The sequence below is a fragment of the Sphaeramia orbicularis genome, chromosome 14 (genome assembly GCF_902148855.1).
Source record: "Sphaeramia orbicularis chromosome 14, fSphaOr1.1, whole genome shotgun sequence".
In the NCBI taxonomy this organism is placed as follows: domain Eukaryota; kingdom Metazoa; phylum Chordata; class Actinopteri; order Kurtiformes; family Apogonidae; genus Sphaeramia; species Sphaeramia orbicularis.
The window spans coordinates 1,987,431-2,008,455 of NC_043970.1; the positions used below are offsets into that span (position 1 = coordinate 1,987,431).

At 40.0% G+C, this 21,025-nt stretch overlaps 1 protein-coding gene across 1 annotated transcript in view; it reads right to left on the reverse strand.

Annotated features, from left to right (window-relative positions):
* Positions 1-20,309, reverse strand: part of LOC115433107 (angiomotin-like) — a 50,357-nt gene extending 30,048 nt beyond the window's left edge. Inside the window, 7 exon segments of the mRNA XM_030154331.1 lie at positions 4,001-4,145; positions 5,187-5,778; positions 12,406-12,535; positions 12,538-13,437; positions 17,262-17,322; positions 19,259-19,315; positions 20,285-20,309. Of these exon segments, the coding sequence (XP_030010191.1) occupies positions 4,001-4,145; positions 5,187-5,778; positions 12,406-12,535; positions 12,538-13,437; positions 17,262-17,322; positions 19,259-19,270 (1,840 nt within the window). The 5' untranslated portion in view covers positions 19,271-19,315; positions 20,285-20,309.
* Between the last annotated feature and the right edge of the window lie 716 nt (positions 20,310-21,025).

A 21,025-nucleotide genomic window follows, 5' to 3' on the forward strand; every position in this document is an offset into this window, starting at 1 on the left:
AGACTTTACTGTTGGAGAGTCATTCTGCATTTATAATAGAACAATAATAATAATTAGAAAAGCACTCTGAGAGCGCAGACCTCCACCACGGCAGATCACCCCACCCCCACCCCCCCGCTCACCAGCAAAATCTACTCATTTGTTCCTTGTGCCAGTATCAACATTTCCTGAAAATTTCAGCAAAATCTTTCAATGTGCGAAGTGAAAGTAAAACTTAACAGCTGTTACTAATTCCTCTATGTCTTCCACTGTTGTGAAGCTCATTTACCTTCCCCCCCCCCCATCTCTGAAAATATTGGTCCTATCAACTTGCCGAGATATTTAATGTGGAGACGGAACTATTCTTCAACTGTAGGAACCAAATTGAACAGTTAAAAAACGTGTCACTTTGTCAGAATCGTGCTGATACACACCCAAATAGGGATGTCATGATTGCCAGTATAATGATAAACCACGGTAAAATTGCAGACGGTTAGTATTACTGTTTAAATTCTAATTATCATGATAACCGTGTTTGATTACCGCGTTTTTCTGGAGAAAACACCTACGTAAAGATCTGCTTTTATGTCAAATATTTGAGTATAGTTTTAATTTATTACAATTTTGATTGTATATACCTAATATGTGGAACCAATATTCACTTTTAAAGTCTTTGAAAAGGTTCATTAAGCATCTGTGTGTTATTTATGCAATAAATTATACACATTTTTCAAATCGGATTTTATATATTTTTGTGTGTTTTCTGGCCTTTTGTGTTGATGTTGTAGGTTGAAGTGAACAAAATAATAGACAGATGATATAAAAGAAGTTGTGCTGAAAAAAAAGATCCTAAACATGGGTATAGTAAACATTTGTTTATATAGTATATAAAGGCAAAATCAAAAGGACTGAAAAACGGACAAAATAGGCTCAGACCACTAAGGGTTAATATTAGAATGTTTCTGTAACAGAAGGGACAATGTGCCAATTATTTTATTTGTTTTTTTTTGTTGTTTTTCTTTAATACACCTTGGTTAAATTATTTCAGTGTGTATCAGTACTTTTTGAACATTTTGAACAGAGTTTCAATAATACCACTATGATAATGATAACTGTGATAATTTTGGTCACAATAACCGTGATATGAAATTTTCATATTGTTACGTCCCTACACCCAAACAAACACAAACACAAACACAAACACAAACACACAGATGCTCTGAGCCCTTCCAGTATTATGATATAGATAGGAAAATATCAGATTTTTACTGAAAAAAAGCAAAATACAGAGAATAACATTACAATAAATAGTGATAGATTACTTAACATAAGGTCAAATAAAGAGAAAAAAAATCATTTGGGAACTGACACAAAAGTAGCACTGGGTCTGTATGAGTTAAAAATGTGTTCCAGATTACAAACAGTCTCGTGTGTGTCATGTTTTTGAGGGTTTTGTTGGTATTCTTTGTGATAACATTCCACATAATTTAACTCTTGAGTCTTATATTGTGATTTTAATAAAGAAAATAAAGCCTCCACAGCTGCAGTGAAAACCGTATTAGTCTCTGAATCAAAAGCATCAGAGCATTAATTCTTTAGGTTCCTTCAAAAACAATAGCTCCACTGAGTACGTGTTGACCTTTGACCCTGAAAAGTGGAGCAAAGTATCCGTTACATGAGTGCACGTCTGCCAAAGCTACGGAGGAGGGAAAAGTAGTGGAGCAGAAGAACGGACAGAATGAGGCTGTGTGCTGATTTGTTGTCGGAGGCTCCCGGTGGACCAGCGTCTGGGCCCAGGGCTCCTGTCTGGATCTGTGTGTGGACACCAGCGGGGGGAGGGGGCTTATTATACATATGTATAATATATAATAGTCCTGCCCCCTCAAATTAAAGTTTGCGAAGCTTCAGGAGGTGGGGAAAAGATAAATGAGCCAAAAGTTTATCTTTCACTTCTGCTGGAGCACAGACTGGAGTACACTCCTAGTATTCTACGTAGGACAGAAAGTGACGCATGCACGCACGCAGTTACCAACCAACACGCACGCACCCCCCAGCCGAACTGTGCGCATGCAGCCAAGTATCCCCCACCCACCCACCAACAAAACGCACATGCATACACCCCCCCATTACACACCGCCACACCAACAGATGAATTCCACAGGAAACACAGACTGTATCCAATGGTTCAATAAGTCGACGATATGAAAATTTCATGTCACAGTTATTGTGAATAAAATGATCCCAGTTATCATTATTATTGTGATATTGTTGAAATGTGCTCAAAATGTTGAAAAAGTACTAATACACACACTGAAATAATTTAACCACGTATTTTGAAAAATAAATAAATAAATAAAATAGGCACAATGTACTTTCTGTTGCAGAAACATTCAAATATTAACATGGAAACATCAAACATACACATGTGCATTAAAGATGGAACCTTATGGACACTGTTTGACCATTTTCCAGATCAAGTTTGAGTTGTTTCAGTTTCTTTTTCATAAATAGATAGATATAGTCACTCTCTCTCTCTCTCTCTCTCTCTCTGTGCACTTGGACCGGGTCTCTTTCTCTTTCTCTCTCTCTCTCTCTTTGTCTTTCAAAGTGCGGTAATCAAACACGGTTATCATGATAATTAGAATTTAAACGGTAATACCAACCGTCAGGAATTTTACCGTGGTTATCGTTATAGCGCTAATTGTTCCATTCCTAGTCCAGCTAAATCCTTCCATTCACTTCTGTGTTCTTCAGTGATTCTCCTCTGCTCCTCTACAGCATCATGTTCCCCTCTAGCTAATGTTAATTTAGAGACGCATAAATAAAAGACTCACTCCACACAAGACACAGTTCAACACGTACTTCACGTAAACACAAGCGCAGTTGAATCTCATGGATCAAACCTTTAACTTAATAGCTTGTATTTGCACCACTGAAATTTGGTTCAACAAAACAGAATATTTAAGGTGGAGTAATTGTGAGTTAACCCTTTATAGTTCACTCATAGAAATACTCTGAAATTCAATATTTCATCCTCAGTGTTATTGGAGGACATAACGAGACTTTATTACTTTTGTGAACACCTTTGCGGCAGGCATCTCACTCCATTGTGTCAGTGATGCAAAGTCAGAAATGCCCATTTCTTCTAAACTGCCCCTCTTCAGATCCATTTATTACCTCTGCCAAGGAGGTTATGTTTTTGCCAGGGTTTGTTTGTTTGTTTGTTTGTTTGTCTGTCTGTCTGTCTGTCTGTTTGTCTGTCCGTTAGTGTGCAACATAACTCAAAAGTTATGGACAGATTTTGATGAAATTTTCAGGGTTTGTTGGAAATGGGATAAGGAAGAAATGATTAAATTTTGGTGGTGATCGGGGGTGGGGGGGCCCACGGGGGGGCCCATTTCCAACAAACCCTGAAAATTTCATCAAAATCTGTCCATAACTTTTTGAGTTATGTTGCACACTAACGGACAGACAAACAGACAGACAGACAGACAAACAAACAAACAAACAAACGAACCCTGGCAAAAACATAACCTCCTTGGCGTGGGGGGGGCCCACAGGGGGGGCCACTGATCAGCCTTGGCGGAGGTCTGCGCTCTCCGAGTGCTTCTAGTTTTATTGAAATTCTCTGTTGAATTTCTTTAGTTCTACTCCATAAATGTCATTGTTTGTTCTGTATCCAGTGGTTCAATAAATCAATCATTAAGTCTTGCCAATACACAGCCCTAGTAGTAGTAGTAGTAGTAGTAGTAGTAGTAGTAGGATTACTAGTACTACAACTACTACAACTAGAGGACAGAAGTGCTTCTAGTGATCTATAATATCATTGTTTTCAAGTGTCTTTAACCTTTCATGTCCAGATTTGTTGACATTTCTTTATACTGGGACTCAAATGGATTCTCCACTAAACCAGTCTGGACCAGTATGTGTTTCCTTGTGGCTGTGCAGTGTTTGGTCTCAGCAGTAACAGGACGGTGGTTCCTGCAGCTCTGTGCACACAGGCCCAGGTGTCAGCGCTCACCTCTCAGGTCCCTGTTGAAATCGTGCAGCCGCCGCACCTCCAGCTCCAGCTTGTTCCTCATGGTTTTCTCCAGAGCCTCCCTCTTTGACGAGGACTTGGCCAGGTTCTCATAAGCCTCCGACACCAGCTGGATCTCCGTTTCCAACTGCAGACAGGAGAGAAGGAAACGCAGTTTAGATTGTTATTCAAATAACTAAACCGTTACTTCGCTGCGTGTTAATGCTCATATAAAAAAATGACACTTCTAAGCAAGTCTGACACATGATGCATTCACATTCCATCTGAAACCTTTTCTTCACCGCTGGCTCTGTCCTCAGAAACAGCCACAGCTTAACATTTAGAACCAGAATTTAGACTTACTTAGACTTTACTGCTGATGTTTAACTTGCCAAGTTGGTGATGACCACCACAGGAATAATCACAAGTCTACATTAAAAGCCTGAAAGGTGCAGGAGACTTTCATGACCAATTTTTCATCAGATCTGTCCATCCTCAGTCCTATCCTCAGTATCATGAATCTGTAAGTCTGTCTGTCACTACTCACCTGAATCTCTTGCATTACAGTGAACAGTTTCTTAGTTCCATCCACCACAAACAAACCGTGTGTTTACAAACAGAGCCAGTAGGTACTCAGGCATCTGAGGAATTTTGTCGCGACGTGCATTGTGGGAAACGAAGGTTCGTGCAGCTGGAACAGACACGAGGCAGAAATGTCAGGAGCTCCCTTCCCTCTATGCATATTCCTCCAGCCGTTTCCACGTTTCAGCCGTTTCCACGTCGTGTTTGTTTCATCCATATAATATCATATGGTCGTGCTGCCGCTGTCAGGTGGCTGCGTGAACCTCCCTTTCCCACAATGCACGTTGCGACAAAATTCCTCAGATGCCCGAGTTCCCTCCCAGCTCTGTTTGTAAACACATGGTTTGTTTCTGGTGGATGGCACTAAGAAAGTGTTCACTGTAATGCAAGAGATTCAGGTGAGTAATGACAGACAGACGAACAGACTCATGATACTGAGGATAGGACTGAGGATGGACAGATCTGATGAAAAACTGGTCACAAAAGTCTCCCGCAGCTTTAAGTGTAGCTCTGGTAAATCTGTGGTGATGTGTCCGTTTACAGGCTTCTGTACCGCTGTCTCTGTAAAAATGCACAACGGTGTGTAGTCTTTTTTTTATGACTTTACCTTGTGCAGTTTGGTGACTTTTTCGCGACAGACCTCCATCTCCTGCCTCAGCATCCTGTTCTCCTCCGTCAGCACATCCACCATTTGATGGGCACGAGCCATCATGGCGAAGGACTCCCCCTGCAGGTTAGAGTAGGAGTGTGGGTGTGGGAAATGTCCAGTCTGCACTGGCAGCTGAGGCTGAGGAGGGGGGGGGCCCTGAAACTGCTGCTGCTGCTGCTGCTGCTGTTGCTGATACTGATGCTGCTGCTGCTGCTGATGGTGGTGCATCCTGGGAGTGGAGCCATATGGGTCATGAGGAAAACCGTGGCCCCTCTGTGGTGGCAGGTGGATGGGCCCGGGGGCGAAAGGCTCGCCTGGGTGATGGGAGCCGGGGCCTTGTGGACTGCGGGGCCCCACGACAGGGAAGGGCTCTATCTGACCCTGAGGGTGCTGGTGAGGGAAGGACGGGTGGGATGAGTGGGAAGCACTGAGCATGCTGCTGAGGGTGGAGGACTGGGCACGGGACAAGGAGCCCACAGAGGTGACGGAGGAGGTGGGACTGTGCTGGTGAAGGGGCCTCTGGGAGTGGACCGAGCCCTCTTTACTGGACCTGCACAGAGAAAAACAGATGAAGCAAAAACTTAACAGGACACTTAAAAGGACAGTAGTGTTGGAACATCAAAATACTCTTGTTCCTTCTAATTTTGTGAAAATTTAAATCCATCCACATCTAAACAGATTTTCAAAAAGTTCAAACTTCTCTCAGTTTTTGATGTGAACATTTACCAGACCTGTGTCTCATGTACAAATATGGTCACTTAACTCATATTCTTCCCAAAGTTTTTCAGAATTTCTTTTTGCGGTCTTCTGTTATTCACAATTATCCTACACGATATTCAAGCGAATTTGATCTTCCATACTGCTGAACTTCTGTCTGTCAGTATTCTCTGAAATATCGTGGACCAAATCTGTGGAATAATCTACGATCTGCACTTCAGTCAACATCTTCTTTATCATTGTTTAAAAAGTATCTGAAAATGACTGTAATTCATTAAAAATTGTAAGGCTGTATATCATTTGATTTGATGATTTGTAAAATGTGATTTGCATTTTTATTGCGTTTACTTTAGTTTATTAATTCAGTTATATTGTATTTTTAATTCTTTTTTCTTTTTTTCCCTTTTTTTTCCTCTGTGTATTGTTCATTTCTGGTGGAGGTATTCATATAAGCTTTTTTTTTGGCTTCTAACCTCTCCTGCACAATGATGTTACTTGTTTGAATGTTTTTTTAAATTTTCTCGTGCTGTTTTATGATGTGCAGATAACTAAATAAATAAACATAAAAATATAACAGATGTGCCCATGAAAGATATGGGATAAAATGTACAGTAGAACCTCCCAGTACCAGTGCACCGTAGTACGACCAATTACCTTTACGAGCTGCGACTCATGAGAATTTTTATCTTGAAATACGAGTGTAAATCTGCAGTAGGAGCAGGTGCAGCCGCTGCAGGTTCACTTCACATGTTTATTTCAGAAATATATATATATATATATATATATATATATACATATATATATATATATATATATATATATATGTGTGTGTGTGTGTGTGTGTGTGTAAATAATTCAGTTCAGTTCAGTGGGGGGGGGGGCACATGCAGACAGCTGAGGGGGTCCATCTATAGTCAGATGAGGGTGAGGAGGTTCATCCAGACAGATGAGGGTAAGGGAGGAGCTCACAGATATCCCATAATACTTCTTCATTCTACCCATAATGCTGTCAGATCAGATAAGTGGAAACAGTGTGAGCAGAGGCGTTCATTCTGGGTTAAACAGTGAACGCGTCTGTTTAGCATACCCTTCAGCGCTAATAGTGAGCTAACGATGGTTTAGCGAACGCAACGAGTGCAGAAACGGATTTTGCGTTCGTTAAGCCTCTGCGTTCGCCGACCCATCGTTCACTCACTATTTGCGTTCAGGGGTGTGCAAACGGCTGCGTTCACTATTTAACCCAGAAACGAGCCTCTGAGTCCTCTACTCAGAAAGTTCTGTTGAGGCTGTTATGGATGCAGGCACTGAAGACAACTGTTAGCTAATTCAGCTCATTTTACGCTAACAGTAACTAATGACCATCTGCCAGCACAAAACAGACTTCAACACAAACTTCATGGAAGCACACAAGGGAACATTTTACATCTAAGGTACACTAAGCTGCTAACATGTTAGCAACACGCCATGCTAAGCAACGATGAAAGTAGGAATGGAACGGTATGAAAATTTCATATCACGGTTATTGTGACCAAAATTATCACGGTTATCATTATTATCATGGTATTGTTGAAATGTCCTGGAAATGTTCAAAAAGTACTTATACACACACTGAAATAATATAACCAAGCTGTAGTTTGGAATAAATAAATAAATGAAAAAATAAAATAATTGGCACAATGTACTTTCTTTTGGCAGAAACATTCAAATATGAACATGTAAACATCAAACATACAAATGTGCAAGGTTCTAATAGTTTTGGATTTTTCATTCTAGTTTAGTTTTATTTAGTTTTGACTTTTTTTTTTTCTCTAATTCAGTTCATTTAAATTCATTTTTAGAGCAGGTTTGCTAGTTTTTATTAGTTTTCATTTTGTTGTAAATGCTTAGTTTTAGTTTAGTTTTAGTATTAATTTCAGTTTTTTTATCTCTTTTCTCTTCTTCTCTGTGGTCGTATTCAAATAAATCCCAGACAGGACTCTGCTGCTTTCTCTCAACTTTAGTCTTCATGTTTCCAGGTAAAGTGGGGACCAGAAGACGACAGGAAACCACAAGTGAACACAAGTGACGGACTGTGAAATGCCCTATGATGCCGCTAGCTAAAATTGCTCAAGCGAAATAAATTGCTTTTGTATCAGTCCGATGTTGACAAAGACGAAAACTAAGGGAATTTACCCATAATTTGTATTCATTTAGTTAGTTTTGTAAACACACAATACAGTTTCAGTTAGTTATCGTTTTTTTCTTTTAATTATAGTTTTTATTTATTTCAGTTAACGAAACTGTTTTTTTTCAATTCTAGTTTTCGCCATTTCGTTAACGATAATAACTTTGCAAATCTGCATTAAAGATGGCACCTTATGGACACTGTTTGATCATTTTCCATATCAAGTATGAGTTGAAAGTGCGGTAATCAAACACGGTTATCATGATAATTACAATTTAAACAGTAATACTAACTGCCGGGGATATTACCGTGGTTTATTGTTGTACCAGTAATCGTTACATCCCAAGATGAACGTAAGTGACACAGGAGCTGGAGGTCCTGTCTGCTTCTTTCAGATCGACTGTGGGAAAATTCCATGTTCCCACTCAACTCCATTTGACTGCTGATGTGATATTATGCAGCTGAACGGCTGAACCTAATACCTCAGGGGCTAGTTGTGAACTTATAGAATCTGAACATTTGAACAGGATCTTAAACTGTAATGTCTGTAAAACAGAATTTCAGTTTGAACACAGGAACATTTTGATATAACATTAGATCCTGTTGGGATCAAATAAAAATGTGTTTAGTATTTGTGCAGATTTCCGGTGTAATTCAATTCTTCCAGGAAATAATGTTTTAAAAAAAGCCAAAATCAATAAAAAAATTGCCTTTTTAACAGTATCATGATATATCGTGATATATCATATGATATATGATCCTAGTATTGTGATTTGTATTGTATTGCCAGATTCTTGCTGATACACAGCCCTAGTTGCAAGCAAGGTTCTAATAGTTTTGGATTTTTCATTCTAGTTTAGATTTATTGAGTTTTGACTTTTTTTTTCTCTAATTCAGTTAGTTTTAATTCGTTTTTAGAGCAGGTTTGATAGTTTTTATTAGTTTTCATTTTTTTCTAAATGCTTAGTTTTAGTATCAGTTTTTGTTTTTTATCTCTTTTCTCTTCTTCTCTGTCGTCGTATTCACATAAATCCCAGACAGGACTCTGCTTTCTTCCAACTTTAGTCTCCATGTTTCCAGGTAGAGTGGGGACCAGAAGACGACTGGAAACCACAAGTGAACACAAGTGACGGACCCTTAAATATCAGATGGTGACAGCAGAGAAAATTGCTAGAACGAAATAAATCGATTTCGTATCAATCCGACATTGACAAAGACGAAAACAAAGGGAATGTTATCCATAATTTTTATATGTTTTAGTTAGTTTTGCAAGGACACAATACAGATTCAGTTAGTTATTTTTTTTCTTTTAATTACAGTTTTTATTTATTTCAGTTAATGAAAATGCTTTTACACTTCTAGTTTTCGTCATTTCGTTAGTTTGCGTTAATGATAATAACCTTGGTTGCAAGTTGATGTTTTTACAGAATAGTGGCTGAACATGTTCCTTCAGACGTGGAGGCGACACTTTCAGATGCTACTGGATTACCTGAAGGGGGCGTCTGGGACAGATTCTTTTTTTTTTTTTTTTTACTTCCCATCCTTCGGTGTCTTTTGCGTTTGTGAGTCACCTGCTGCGCGCCTGCTTTGTGTGCGTGTCTGTTTATGAGTACGGTGGGAAAGCACCAGCTGTGAAGTGGCTTTTGAGAAAGGAAAACATTCCTCCCTTTAACCCTCAAAGGGACGTCATCAAAGTGGAGCAGCTCGTGCCCGGACTCGTTCAATGCCAGTGATTAAAATGCTGTGGTATTCGTGTCTGTTTGAATGTGTTCACTGTGAGGTAAACACACCGGCGTAAAAACAGGACCAACAGGCTCTGTCCTCCGCATCCCGAAAACCCGAGTCAGCAAAATGAGACGGAAGGGGGGGAGGAGGGAGCGGGAACTCTTTGGAAAACTTCTCCCATATTCATTTTAGATGCATTTCGTTAGCTTCATAGCATAACTGTCTGACTCACAGGTGTCAAACATGCGGCCTGGGGGCCAAATCCGGCCCGCCAAAGGGTCCGATCCGGCCCACGGGATGAATTTGTGAAATGCAAAAATTACACTGAAGATATGAACAATCAGTGGTGTCAAAATCCTTTTAATTCAGGTTCCACATACAGACACATACAGTCCAATTAGATTTGAAGTGGGTCAGAACCAGTAAAATATTATCAGAATAACATAAATAATGGACAACCGCACATTTTCTCTTTTTTTAGTGTAAAAAAGTAAAATTACATGAAAATGTTTACATTACAAAACTATACTTTTACAAAAAATGGGAATAACCAGAACAAATATGAACAAACGGAAATGTCTTAAGAAAAGTAAATGCAATTTGACCAATATTCTGCCTGTTACTAAATGTTTTGTGTGATTGTAACACACATGTGTAAATGATAAACTGAGGCAGAATATTGTTAAAATTGCACTCGTTTTTCTTAAGACGATTCAAGTTGTTCATGTTATTCAGATTTTTAAGGAAACTTTGTAGATGTAAACCTGATCATAATAGAATTTTACTTTTTTCACTGTTATTATTTTACTGGTTCGGACCACTGGAGATCAAATTGGACTGAATGTGGAACTGAACTAAAATGAGTTTGACAGCCCTGATCTAACTCACACACACATGGACAAAAGTATGTGGACACGTTGAATTCAGGTGTTTCTTTTCTAACAGGGGTCTGGGATATAAAACAATAATGGCTAATGTCAGAATATAGTTTTATATTATGGTACAGGTGTCAAACATGTGGCCCGGGGGCCAAATCCGGCCCACCAAAGGGTCCAGTCCGGCCCCTGGGATGAATTTGTGAAATGCAAAAATTACACTGAAGATATTAACAGTCCTTTTAGTTCAGGTTTCACATTCAGAACAATTCAATCTCAAGTAGGCAGGACCAGTAAAATACTATCATAATAACATAGAAATAACGACAACTCTATTTTTTTCTCTTTGTAAATGTAAATATTTGTATGTATTTACACTAAAACAAAGCATAATTTCACAAAAAATAGAACCAATGGCCCTGTAGCTTACCGGCCAAATGAAAAGCTTTGGAAAATGTATCCAGATGCCATTTATTCTCACCCAGTTCTGTGTATTTATTAAATTACAGAAATAGCCCATGTTTTGGTCATATTCCAATCAGATCTGTAAAAAATTCTAATTCCAACTTGATATCATTGATACTGATTTACTGGATCAATCCACTTCTTATCTGTTCTAATGGGAAAATGTTTCAAAGTCACACCAAATCCAGAATCAGATCCAGATCGAAATAATGTCAGTACCTTGTGTTGACATCATCATACAGAAGCTGTATACCAAGTCTGAAGTCAATCAGAACTGGAGTTTGGGAGAAGAAGACGATTGAAATGTTTTCCCCATAAGAGCCCATGTTCAATTTTGCGTAAGTTCCCGGATCCAGAAGAAGATCCTGATCAGCATGTGGACATTATGTTTGGGTCATCTCCCCATCAGGGCTGGACTGTAGAAATTTACACTTGATATCATTTATATTTACTGAATTATTGCATCCATCCACTTCCTATCTCTTATAATGGGGAATTTTTCAAAGTGGCACCAAATCCAGAATCAGATCCGGATCCAAATAATTTCACTAACTTTTGTTGACATCATCATACAGAAGCTGTATACCAAGTTTGAAGTCAATCAGAATTGTAGTTTCGGAGAAGAAGACGATTGAAATTTTTGTAACGGACGACAGACGCCGCTGCTGCCGCCGGACGCCGCATGACGACAATAGCTTACAGCCTGTCGGCCGGTAAGCTAAACATGTGAATAACCTGAACAAATATAAACAACCTGAAATGTCTTAAGAGAAGCAAGTACAGTTTTAACAATATTCTGCTGGTTATTAAATGTTTTGTGTGTTTGTAGATCCACTGTGATCTGTTAGTTCTAATGTACATGTGTAAATGATAAACTGAGGCAGAATATTGTTAAAATTACATTTATTTTTTCCGTTTGTTCATGTTATTCACATCTTTTGAAAGGACTTTTTTCGCTCTAAAACATAGAGAAAAGTTTGGAGTTGACATTATTTCTATATTATTCTGTTCTTATTGTACTGGTTGGGCCCACTGCAGATCAATTTAGCTGAATGTGGAACTGAACTAACATGAGTTTGACAGCCCTGTGTTAGATTTTCTGGTCTCAGTTTGTTTTGTTTTGCCTTGAAGCACCAAGCCCAGACTGAAAATCTGTTGCACAGCTCTGGCAGGTAGATCACACCTACAGACTGCCAGTTGATGGCCAGTGTTTTCCGTATGCATTTCTTACCTGAATGAGCCGTACTCAGGGGGGGGCTGGTAGCGGACGTGGGGCACCTCCCTGGAGTGCTCCCTCCCTCTCTGCTCCGGGTAGAAGTGACCTCCAGGCTCCTGCTGTTTGGTGGGTGAGCCCATGCCTTGAAGGGATAGTCTGGAGGCGGTCCCCTGTGCGGCGGCTTGTAGTAGTCCCCTGGCGGTCCTGGAGGGGGCAGCTGGGGGGAGAGCGGGGCGCTGGTGACAGGGGCGTGGGCTTTCACTCCGCTGGTGGCCAACGACAGCTGCATCAGCCGCTCGCTGAGGGAGCGCACGTGGCCCTGCTTTAGGTCCTTCAGCCCGTCGTCCTGGTGAACCTTTCCTGCGCCGCTCACCCGCTGCACCGTGGGCCGACCCTCGGTGCGCACCTTGGCGTTGGTGACGCCGGTGACATAGAAGGCGGTGCCCACTGAGGCGGGCATGGGGGGCTGCTGGGGCTGGGGGTTCTGCTGCTGCGGGGGCGGAGCGTGGCCACGGAAGTACTGCGACTGCACTTTGGCCTCCTCGTACGTAGGGAGATCCTCAGGGTTCGGCCCTTGTCCCTGGCTCCCCCCACCGCCCCCACTGCTGCCTCCCACTCCAGTTCCTAACCCTAAACCTCCACCTCCTCCTCCGCTGCTCCCCCCTCCTCCCCCCACTCTGGTGGAGCCCAGCTTTTCTAGGCCGTTGTCCGTCTGCAGCTCCTGTCCCTGAGGCTCTTGCCGGGCGATATGGGGGGTCATGGAGTGATCATCGGCCGGACCCCCCTGTCCCTGACCCGGGTAGGCTCCACCACCCCCTGGACCACCGCCTGCTCCTCCCCCTTGTTGCTGCTGCTGCTGTTGGAGTACATAATTTCGGTTCATCTGCTCCTGCAGGAGGCGCTGCAGGACGGTGCTGCCGCCTCCTCCTCCTCCACCTCCGACGCTGTTGCTGCTGCTGGACGCCTCCTCGGCTGCGGCCCTCATCTCGGCTTCACGTTGACTGCGCACCTCATGGAAGGACAAGCTCCGACCGCGGTCTATCGTCCCTGGGAAGAGGAGAGGGTGGCGAAGGAATGTAATGAAAACAGCAAGAGGAGTCGATCAAAAAAGGAGAGACAACAGTGAGGTCAAAGAGGTACACTCACCATCCACCACCAACCACACACACAAAGCCGTGAAAACACACTGATGCATGATGGGAGAACAACACACAACTGACAAACACACATGGAAAAGAACCTGAGGACACCAACCATCCACCAGTGAAATGAACATCCAAACGGACAGTTTAAACCACAGCTGAGCCTGGATCCTACAGACGGAACATGACAGGTTGGAGGTCTAGCTTGTGTCTTTTGTAACTGGACTAAAATTTAAACACAGAGGTGCCAGCCAGCATCAGGAATGATAGAAAAATGACCAATTTCATATCAGCTGTTTTCCAAAAATTTAACAAACTCATTGTTCATGCATGCATCTCATAATTTGTATTGGATTTGGAAAATTGTGGATGTAGGAGGTACTTATCCATACTCAGATTATGACCTCCAGTAGATGGAGGTCAGAAATTTGAAGGAGCAGACAGGAGGACCTGAATGGAAACTGAATAATGTACTGCTTTGGATAGGGACCAGCGCTGTCACGTTTCATACATGGAAACAAGTTGGTAGATGTTGCTAAATGACTAAATGGTTATTTGCTGTCAGGTAGAACCACTCACAGCTTAATCATGTGTATATGTAGCTGTTCATTGGTCAAACACTGAACTCTGTCAGTGTAAAGTGAAGGACACATATACTGACAAATGTTTGCTCCTGTCTTGGTGGAAATCTGCCTAAAAAGTCGCTATATTGCGATATGGGGAAAAAAGAAAAAAAAAAGATCTTGATTTTTTTTCCCCAATATCACAGACAAAAATGGTAAGTGATCTGTTTCTGGGTGCATGAACTGAAGACAAAACTTCATTCAAAAACACTCCGCCTTTACTAGAACTATCTGCCATATGTGACTGGAAGAACACATTCACAATTAACAGTTAAACTACTACTAGGAGTGTCATCAAAGCTGGCAAATCTAGAGAGAAAGTTGTGTAGTTAACCAGAACAGTGGTGGTAACACTATTAGCCACTTACATAACAGTATCAAAATTAGTTTAACTGTACACTATTTTTACTAGGGGTGTTTGTTTACCTACTTCTTAGTTTCAGTTATCTACAATAACTGTACGTGGAAGACAGTATGAAACTTGACCTGTCTGCTTTATACTGTCGTCAGGCAGCACTTTATAACAAGAAACCCAAGCCATCTGATTCTTTTGGCTAAAAAAAAAAAAAAAAAAAAAAAATTATAATAATAAAGTAGTTTTACCAATAGGATGTGTGAGTTGCCAGTCAATCATTCATTTAGATTTTTCAAAAATGTGCAGAACGTAAAATGACTGTTTTTGTGAAAAGATGTCTGGTGGCTTTATGATAAAATAGCTCCAATTCTTTGCTGGAGAAACAGCTATCAAGGTAAGCTCATAATGTTATGAAATGAGCATTTTTTTGTGGATAAAGCATGTTTTGTGGCCCTCGTGCATAGGACTGCATTCCTGATGCCTCCTCTCATCTGTACATATCCTTGCATATTTGCACAACAGTAATAACATCGGCACTCAACGTCTTACCACTATGACAGTAATTTGTATCTTGCACAATCAATCAATCTTTTTTTTTTTACACCTTGATATACTTCCTCTTTGCACAGTACATTTTATTTGAACTATTTATTTTTCCTTGCTTACTGTACAGTTGATTTACTTGATTGTTTAAACTGTCTGAACTGTCCAGTTACTCTACTCCTCCATACTGGTAGTGTGTCGACTGCCATCTACTGTAGGTAATGCACCAACTGTATGGAAGTACCTCACCCCTAAACGTCCGAACAAACCCTGTCATGAGAGAAGTTTATGTGAAAGTCCTTCCGAAAAGCACAAGTGTATGACATGACTACTTATCAAGACCAGACCACTGGATTATGTGAGTAACTTCTTTTGAAGCCCAGAATCAAAGCACTGAGGACCACCCAGGACTTTTATCCCTTCATAGAAGAAAAAAAAAGCAGGAACAGTTTGATTTTTGCAGCAAGGAAACAATGCTCTGGTTTTTAACCCAGCAAAAAACAAAAGCAAAAAAGTCACTCAAATTTGTATGAAGCAAAACCCAGTGATTTGGATATTTTCACAGCTTACCCCAAGCAATCCGAAAACAAACGTCCACACAGTGTAGAAGACAGAAGCAATGTGTTTTCAGGGAAACATTCAATGTTGTCAAAGCTGAAACCACCCTGTCCAAAAACCAAGAGGTTTATTATATCCTCCTGAGGCTAATTTAACCCATAAAGACCCAAACCTCCACTGACCCAAAACCTTCTACTGATCTAAACTGTTTAACACCTGTGTATCCACTAATCCTATCAATCCATGTCAATAATTGGTGTAAAATACAGTTCTTCATCTTTTCATGATCATCAGATATGACCCATTTGAATGTTCAGAGGCTCCGTAGTTACCATAGAAACACCGTCATCTTCTCCAACATTGATTCACCAGTAACAACCCATGGAGTTGGATCAATGCCAGTGGATGGACACACTTTTTTTTTTTTTAATTAAATATATTAAATAAATAAAATGAACAAAAAATGTACTAAAATAAGTGACGTGAAAAAATATGCAAATTCTTTTTTGCAATTTGTAAAAAAAAAAATACATAAATAAAATAAGCAAGAAAATAGATAGTGATCAATAAAATGAACAAAATGAATAACAAATGGACAAAAATGATAAGCAACATGAACAAAATAAGCCTCAAACTGAATGAAATTGAAGAAAAACTAATAAACCCATGGAGTTGGATCAGTGACAGTGGATGGACACACCGGGTTTATGTTCAGTTAATTCTATATTTTACTGAAAAAGTCATATTTTCTTCAGTTTTCTCTGTTTTGACATAACTTTTAAATTTACTTACTTTAAATCAACATAATCAGTGAATGAAATATAGGGGAAAATACATGATTTAAACTGAAGCAAACACAAAATAAAGAGGATAATATCTCTATCTGCACACTATTTTATACATTTTTTAATATATGTCTGTATCTCTCATGTTGTTATTTAGATGCAAGTACGCTGTCGCTGGCAGAAGCCACCTGCAATTTCGTTGCACAACTGGTGTAATGTCTATTCTATTCTATTCTATTCTATTCTATTCTTCATCATTTTGAAAATCCTCTTCACTGTGTGACAGAAAAACCTCCTGCAGGTTTTAACAGACACACGTTTCATTGCCATTTCTTCTTTTGTAGGGATTTCGTCATGTTTGTACTTTAAAATGCTTCCTAAACATGTTCATATGTTTCATCAAAACAACTTCTCTCCTGACACTATTTTGCAAATCCACTGTCACAGAATCCCAACCTCCAGAACTAACGAAACAATAACTTTTACGCCTATTCTGGGGAAATAGTCGATGGTGCCAGAACCTTCAGACAGCGCTGACACAGTGCTAATGAAGTGTGGCGACAGGTCTGGAAATATTATAATAAATGGCAATAAATCCCTTAAGAAAGGTTAAATATAGAGACAAATTCATTTGGGAAGTGTCAGAAAAGTAGTACTGGGTCTTTATGGGTTAACGGAGCCAACAAATCTACCAAGTGCCACTTCAGCTTCAGGAACATCAGGTGTTTTTTTGTCCTGTGATGCGATTGTTAACATTCATCCTTCAGGGGTTTCTTCCACATGTGGTTTCTCTGACAACACTGAGTGTTCAATTCCACCTTTTATCAAATTTTTTGTTCTACAGAGTAAATAAAGAAATCATTACATCTAGCACTTTCTGTTATTCTTCTCATTCTCAAGGAGGAAGAAGCTTTTTTCCGAAACATCTGTAGGTGAATAAAACCATACAAGACAAGAGGGAAAAAGGTTAGCTTAAGAAGGTTTTCTTCAAGCTCAAAAGAGAGACAGAAGAAACACTGTATGTATGGGTGTCACAACAGTGAAGCAGGATAGGCAGTGGAAACGCAAAACCAACGCAAAACCAACTGAGATTTCATTCTCACAGTAAAGGCTGCATGTTGTACCTTTATTAGTTCAGTGTTTATGTCTGGTTTTGCTGTGGATTCATGGCTGGGATTTCTATTTACTGTAGTTTCTGCTGTCTTGGCCAAGACAAACTTGTGAAAAAAGATTTTAATCTCAAGGAGTCTTTTTTCCTGGTTAATAAAGGTTAATAAATAATAAATAAATAAGTACAAATGCATGTAATAAAGGCTTCCAAGCAAAAACACTGATATTTTGGAAGTTGCAGCTGTATAAATATGAGAATTGAATGTTTTTCTTCATTATTTCTAACAATAAAATGTGATATCTCTATGGTTTGGGGTAGTTGTTCGACTAATAGTTGTCAGTGATATTTGGCAGAATAATCAATAATCCTGTTTTGGAAACAGTTTAATGCATCTGCATGACACCTGTTTTTAAGAAAACTTGTGTAAAAAGAGATATTCGATAGCAGAAGTAACTTGATTTGCAAGTGTTTCTGTAGGGAAAACCTATACTGTGTCATATAACAAGGATTAGTATCTTAAGTTAATAACACAGTGAGGTTTGAACTCAGAAAAAAAAAAAGCCATAACATAGCTGTACTTCTTCTCAGCTTTGTTGGAAGGCTGTGGGTTTTTGAGCCTGTGAGGACTGAGCGCGGGGTTAAAAACCCAGGACATCTGCTGAATTCACTCAGAACCTTACCTCATGGTTGTGCAAATAAATCTGTGCATGAACATCTGTTAGTTAGAACAACCTTTACATAACATTTTAACATCTTTGATTCAGTTTAGTTCCATTCACCTGATGACCCCAACTTTTCTGAGACTAATTTCAAGTAACGTATGGCACAGGTGTCAAACATGCGGCCTGGGGGCCAAATCTGGCCCGCCAAATGGTCCAATCCGGCCCGTGGGATGAATTTGTGAAATGCAAAAAATTACACTGAAGATATGAACAATCAAAGGTGTCAAATCATTTGAATTCAGGTTCCACATACAAACACATACGGTCCAATTAGATTTCAAGTGGGTCAGAACCAGTAAATATTATCATAATAACCTAGAAATAATGACAACCCCAAATTTTCTTTGTTTTTTTGGTGTAAAAGAGTTAAATTACATGAAAATGTTTACATTACCAAACTATACTATTCCAAAACGTGAATAACCTGAACAAATATGAACAAACGGAAATGTCTTAAGAAAAGTAAATGCAATTTGACCAATATTCTGTCTGTTAGTAATGTTTTGTGCGATTGTAACGCACATGTGTAAATGATAAACTGAGGCATATTTTTAAAATTACACTTGTTTTTCTTAGGACAATTCAACTTGTTCATGTTATTCAGATTTTGAAGGAAACTTTGTAGATGTAAACCTGATCATAATAGAATTTTACTTTTTTCACTGTTATTATTTTACTGGTCCAGCCCACTGCAGATCAAATTGGGGTGAATGTGGAACTGAACTAAAATGAGTTTGAGAGCCCTGATGTATGGGAAGCAAAGACATCTTCATCAAAAAATGTATACAGATGGAATGCATTATTTGCCCTTGCACTGTCAAAATGTTGTTACGTGGAGAAGTGTGCGATATTGATACCATGATGGAGTGTGGGGAGCAGAGAAAGCTTCATAAAGTTCATTCTAACTTCATTTAAACCTGCATATTATAGCTTTAATCGACTGATTTTCTTTCTTTTTCTTTTTTTTTTTTTAAATTTCCACTACCAGGTCCTGTAAAATGCAGATACTGTGGACTCTCTCCAACATACTTCAACTGCCATTTCCTGCAGTTCGTCCCCCAAAATCTTCTCTCTCCGACTTGTCCTCTGCACAGCCAGCTAGCAGCAGGACGAGAGGATAACAGACGAGGGGAAAAAAAACACAACAACAGATAAAGAGAGCTGAGATGGGATGAGATGGCATGATGACAGATGGGATTATTTAGACAAGAAGCACTAAGTGACAACACCGTTCAGCCCTTTCTTCCCTCCTGCGTAGTGTGACCAGGTGCTTTATGAGCCACATGTGGGGACAAGGAGTGTGTTTGTGTGGGACAATCGGGGACACGTAACCGTAATGCTGGAACAAAGTCTACATTTTAAACAATGTGCATCTTATTGTCGGGTTTATAAATATGAATAACAACAATTAGATTTGGTTACACACAGTATGCATATTTTTGCACTGGGCATTTATTTTTGCTTTTTCTGCACAGGTTTCAACAACTTGTTTTGCTTGTGAAAACAAATAAAAATCCACTTGTAAAAACCTCAAAAAAGAAACCTCAAGTTCAAATATTGTAATTAAATACTTTTAGAAAAGTACCCACTGCTTTCACTCATGTATAAACATTTTCCCATTCTTTTCTGTAGTTGCTTCTTCTTTTTTTGCGCGGAGTTTCCATGATTTCTGCCAACACTTGCATGTCGGTATCTGAGACTTTTGCCCTTTGTTTTCTGTGTGTCAGTGGGCGGAGCTCAGGAAGACGCTGGTGACAGCTGATGGACTCCTGACCCCACATGTATGTTGGTTGATTGACAGCGGACACAGCCAATGGTGATCGTGCCGTCTCTGCTATAAAATGAAAATCATGTTCGGAGGAAGGCGACTGTCCTGCACTTTGGACAGACGGAGCCAATTAAATGCGGGACATCATCTCAATTTGCGGGACGTGGAACAAATGGTCATAATGCTGTGCAGTCCACACAAAACTGGACACCTGGTCACCCTACTCCTGCGTTCCTTTCCTTTGGTTTGTTTCCTTTTCGGACCCTCTGTCCACACTCTATACCTACCTGTGTGGCTGCTCTCACCGCGCTCTCCAGGCGTCTCACAGTCGGCTCATGTTGCGGCGCTGCGGACGGTTCGCCGAAGGGCCTGACGGGGCCTTGTGGAGGTGAAGAGGAGGGCGATGTGTGTTGATGCTGCTTCAGGGTCGACTGGTGATAATTGGAGGGCGACGGTGAGTGGGTCAGCTTTTGGTTTTGGATTTCCTGCTGACTCAGAACGTCCTGGAGATGCTCCACAACGCAGAGGCACTGATCAACGTCAAGGCCCAAACACTCTGCAGAGAAGGGAAAATCATTTTTATTAGTATAGTATGTATCAGTTACATAAACAGGCATACTTTTCCCACTGTTCAGATCGATCAACACTAGGGGTGTAAGAAATATGGTTCTGCAATAAATCGCGATATTCATTCACAATACTGCATCAATATTAAAAAGTACTGTATCAATATTTTTAGGTATTTATTCAAATGCAGATATTGTGGAGGTTCATTTTAGTTTTTCTTTCTTTATTGTTTATTACCTCCACCAAGGAGGTTATGTTTTTGCCAGCGTTGGTTTGTCTGTCTGTCCGTGTGCAACATAACTCAAAAAGTTATGGACGGATTTGGATGAAAATTTCAGGAAATGTTGATACTGGCACAAGGAAGAAATGATTAAATTTTGGGGGTGATCGGGGGGGGGTGGGGGGACGACTGATCTGCCTTGGCAGAGGTCTGTGCTCTCCAAGTGCTTTTCTAGTATTTT